This window comes from Ostrea edulis, chromosome 3 (genome assembly GCF_947568905.1).
Source record: "Ostrea edulis chromosome 3, xbOstEdul1.1, whole genome shotgun sequence".
NCBI lineage: Eukaryota > Metazoa > Mollusca > Bivalvia > Ostreida > Ostreidae > Ostrea > Ostrea edulis.
The window spans coordinates 55,987,120-55,992,101 of record NC_079166.1 but is presented as its reverse complement, the minus strand read 5'-3'; the positions used below and the strand labels follow the sequence as shown (position 1 = coordinate 55,992,101).

The following is a 4,982-nucleotide window of genomic DNA, read 5'->3' as shown; positions in this document are numbered from 1 at the left end:
ATCTGTACAGCATTGTCTGCTTTGATTGGCTGGGTAGGCTGTGACATCAGTAGATCTTGTGTCACTTTTCTATGAAATTAATGGAATGTTGTATCTGATATAATCTTCTTATGTTGATTATGTAAGTAACCACATGCAGATGTTTTAAGATTATCATTAACATTGAAACTGAACACTGGGAGAATTGAGTTACTGAGACAAGGCGGTCCACCAGGGATTCCAAGTAAATTCTTATCTTTTAAATTTTTTTGCTTTTTCAAATTTTGATTGAGCAAATTATAAAACCTGATACACAAAATGTCAAGTGCCCCCCTTCATAATTATTTGCATTTAAGCCCTACCACTGCACAATTAAACACTGACCTCACTCTCTCAAAATCTCCCAGAACTCTCCCCAGTTCCTCCTCCAGTTGTTGGACCCGCTGCTTAGCAACCCTGAGTTGGGCAGAAGTGGATTCCAGCTCTGATTCATTGACACCATTTATCTCTGACATAGATGTGCCTGAGGAGTTCTTCTGATTTATTACTTTCTCCTCACCAGAGGGCACTCCACAAGAAGCAGAAATTCCACTAGGACCATTATCTTCATATGTGCCAAAGTCTTCAAAATCATCCTCAATGTCTACAAAAAAAATACTATTTGGTGCTAGTTGAACCTGAATCATACTGTACATGTATCCGTACAAGATGTGTATGAAGCACATGACCCTGGTGGTGTTTAAGGTCACTTTATCTTCCCGCTCCTCTTTTTACCCACCATTTTTCCTTGTATTGTTTCTATTCAATTCACAGACCCAGGCTTAGATTTCTCGAGAAAAAAAACCCTTAAGTTTTTGCTTAAGTTTTAAATCAAATCACAAAATAAAACCCAGCTAAGATTTCACGTAATTTGGGTTTCTCACAGCAAACTCAGCTGATTTAATTTCTTTGCTTAGCCAAGTTTTTTAGCGATAAGCGACCTTAAATAAATGTACAAAGCATCATTAATTGGACTTCTTTAGTTTTGGTCTTATGAAAAATACTATTGTTAATGTTAGGAGACTGCTACAGCTGTTTGCACTTGCTTAGGAATTATCTATGTTTATCACTGTAAGTAAACTAAGATGAAATTCGTATTTTGTTATAGAATGTCTGATATTGTTTAACGATCAGTCGATGAGGTCAGGAAGCAATATGGTAACATCAAGCAAAGAGGTGAACCTCATCAATGTGAATATAGATGTAAAACACTACTGTCATGTTATTCAATTCGACAATTCTAATAAATAATACAATTTGAACTGAACAAACATTTCCTTATCATTATTCTAATCATTTGAATAGAAATATATTCATTCAATTGCACAATTGTGATTAAAAAACATATCCATTAATTGAATGTCTCTTGAATCAGCTTATGAAATTAGATAAATTGGAACTGGCAATTATTTTATTCCATTCAGGGAAGTGCACTCATATATTGTAAATTTTAGTGGAAAGAAACTTTGTCATAAGATACTAGTATGAATTAATGTGTTGTGGAAAGTCATCCTAAATTCTGCGCAAAATATTCGCCTACACATCAATAGCTTTGTATTTCGAATTCTTATATATTGATATTCATTATAAAAACAGGATGTGTTTGTGAAATACTATATTAGTCTGTAGCCAAGTACATACAAATTTGACCTTGACATATATTGGTCTTGCTTCAGGCCTTTGTCTGACAACACACACAACATTTCATAGCTATAGCTGTGCCTAAGTGCATACAAAACAATTATCACGAGATAAATTTGAAATTTGGATTGATATAGACTTAGACAATTGTACTATTTCCCATGCCTCTGTGATCCTTAACACATAAAATGTTGAATTACTGTAAGGCATAGAAGACTTATTTGTAGTTTCTATACTTGCGGTACAGTTCACAGCTATACACAGTGACGTAGCTATACGCAGTGATGTAGCTATACGCAGTGACGTAGCTATACGCAGTGATGTACAGACAGACAGTGTAATCGCTGTCATCAACAGACATCTTACCATACTGCAGCAACAAGTCACCAGGATTGGCTGGAGTCATGAAATCGTCGCTTTCCCATGGAGGAGCTCTTTGAGCGAACGAGGATTTTACATCTTCTGGAGACGGTGTCTGTGAATTACAAGATTAATGAAGTGTCACTTTTACAATACCTCTAATATATAGTCATGATGAATAAAAGTACTCAATCATTTGATATCATCTTATCAGTCAGTACCGACAGTCAGATGTAATTGTAGATGTCTATAGTATAGTACCGACAGTCAGATGTAATTGTAGATGTCTATAGTATAGTACCGACAGTCAGATGTAATTGTAGATGTCTAGTATAGTACTGACAGTCAGATGTAATTGTAGATGTCTATAGTATAGTACCGACAGTCTGATGTAATTGTAGATGTCTATAGTATAGTACCGACAGTCAGATTTAATTGTAGATGTCTAGTATAGTACTGACAGTCTGATGTAATTGTAGATGTCTATAGTATAGTACCGACAGTCAGATGTAATTGTAGTGTCTATAGTATAGTACCGACAGTCTGATGTAATTGTAGATGTCTATAGTATAGTACCGACAGTCAGATGTAATTGTAGATGTCTAGTATAGTACTGACAGTCTGATGTAATTGTAGATGTCTATAGTATAGTACCGACAGTCTGATGTAATTGTAGATGTCTATAGTATAGTACCGACAGTCTGATGTAATTGTAGATGTCTATAGTATAGTACCGACAGTCTGATGTAATTGTAGATGTCTATAGTATAGTACTGACAGTCAGATGTAATTGTAGTGTCTATAGTATAGTACCGACAGTCAGATGTAATTGTAGTGTCTATAGTATAGTACCGACAGTCTGATGTAATTGTAGATGTCTATAGTATAGTACCGACAGTCGGATGTAATTGTAGTGTCTATAGTATAGTACTGACAGTCAGATGTAATTGTAGATATCGACAGTATAGTACCTTCAGTCGGATGTAATTGATCATTTTGATGTATTGTATACAGTCCACTCGGTGTTGTTTGCTCCACTGGATAAGGTCAAGGTTGTGTGAAGTCCTGCAGTGTGTGAATGTGTCCTCAGCAGACGTGAAGTTCTGGGAACAGAAGAGACATGTGACCTGCGTGTCGTCCATCTCCTCATCACATTCCTCCCACTCCTCCTCCTCCTCCTCAGAGTCCCCCATCAAATCCTCTGTAAAATCAGATCTTGTCGTTCATTGTGACATGTTCATAGGAATATCTTACACATTGTTCATTCAGTGAGTTTCTCCAGGGATTGTGGAAAAAAGACACATAAACTTCTCATGATATTCATATCATGCATGCACTAACACCTCACCCAAAATCACTCTGAAAATCTGAAGCAAGAAATGTTAGAAATGTATATTTCCCCTTGTTTCAGCATTTACAGAAATTTTAAATTAGTTAATCCATAAGACAGCCATGGTCTCTAGCAAGTACAAACAATCTGTAAAGGTGCTCCTCTGTTTCCATGTTGTTGCTATGACAATATTACTTTGCACCATGTAAATCTTAAGTTTTCTTTATATTTGTCAAGTTACACCAAATGCATTTTAGAAAATCAAGATCCGATTCCTTAACTTGAGCTGTAACATTCTCCTTAACATGGGGCCAGATACATGATTTAGTTCATTCTCAAGACACTTCCTAGTTTTATTGGTAGGAATCTGCTGCAAGGTCGATATTACTCGCCATGACTCATTATAACCACATATCAACCTACACTGAAGTCCATAAATTGTATATTACATGCATTATAGAGCACAGAAATGTTACCCATAACATGGGCCATATCTTATTCAAGTGACGAATTATGCCCCTTTCACTTGCACTGCATTCTAGATGTTTCTGTATCTTTTCCCTGTCTCTTTAACACAAAATCAGGTCAATTCTTCATAATATTTCACTCTTAGTAACGTTTACATTACCTTGTACTTATCTGTCATATTCTGAGTAGAATTGTTGAATATGAGTAAACCCACAAGCATGTATGCAACGCGCATGTACATATTTGAAAATATAAAGTATCTTTAACAGAGAATTTGTCATTCTTTCTTTCGAATCTCATAATTTTGCTTTTCAGTTCACCTTAGATTATTAACTTCAAATAATAAATCACTAAGCTCAAGTTAATAGAGAGGATTAAAACTCCTTTCAATTGTAGCCGAGGAAACTCGGTCCGAAATATTATACGAATTGTCTTCTAGACACAGAGTGGGGAACAATATTACATGTTTGTTTGCGCCCTTTGTTATAAATAACTAATATTATCATCAGTACGGTTACATAAAACTTTTTGTTACATAGAATTCTTTCTTTCATGACCATGTTGACAGATTGCTCTCACACGTGTGATTTACCTCGCTCGGCCATTTTCGGAACACCTCTCTCTATTTTGGATATATACTGTTCGCGGACGTCATAGAAAACGGTGAACTAAGTAGATTTTCGATTGGACGTCAGATCCTCTTGTCTGTGATGTAACATCTATGAATTGTGATACTCCAGCTAGCTTTATACATGTGTATATACTAAATCATAATAGTATTTTGTTTATTTTTAAATTTCATTACATTTCATTTCCATCTTATATCATTCTACATATATTATTTATTACGCATATAGTACATTCTGCACATCAAGGTTCTTCAATTGTGATGCATGTACAAATGATCCATTGTTATGCAGCATCCGACTGTTTTATTTTTATAATGAATATATTGTTACATAAAGTAGTTACATGTTATGTCTGTACAAATATCACCATTGTTGTTAACCTGTACTCAGAAACACTCTACAGTTTGTTTTAGAGGCGCTCCTGAGGGTCTTCAAATGCCTGTACATAGACCTTCCATTAGGTCCACCCCCGCCCGTTTCATATTTCTAAAAGTTATCAATAAAGTTTTTTGTTGTTTTTTTTTAAATTACCTATG

The 4,982-nt window shown here is 35.3% G+C and overlaps 1 protein-coding gene across 2 annotated transcripts in view; it reads right to left on the bottom strand.

Annotated features, from left to right (window-relative positions):
- The window catches only part of LOC125676047 (protein arginine N-methyltransferase 3-like), an 11,293-nt gene extending 6,819 nt beyond the window's left edge, over window positions 1–4,474 (bottom strand). The window contains exons 1-5 of one of the 2 annotated variants that reach the window (XM_056158194.1): window positions 4,410–4,474; window positions 2,991–3,220; window positions 2,026–2,134; window positions 364–622; window positions 1–69 (exon numbers count right to left, since the gene is read on the bottom strand). The exon at window positions 1–69 is cut by the window's left edge and continues 73 nt beyond it. In XM_056158194.1, the coding sequence (XP_056014169.1) occupies window positions 1–69; window positions 364–622; window positions 2,026–2,134; window positions 2,991–3,220; window positions 4,410–4,422 (680 nt within the window). In that variant the 5' untranslated portion in view covers window positions 4,423–4,474. Of the gene's footprint in view, window positions 70–363; window positions 623–2,025; window positions 2,135–2,990; window positions 3,221–4,352 lie in introns of both variants that reach the window. The other variant, XM_056158195.1, reaches the window with a different exon arrangement.
- Between the last annotated feature and the right edge of the window lie 508 nt (window positions 4,475–4,982).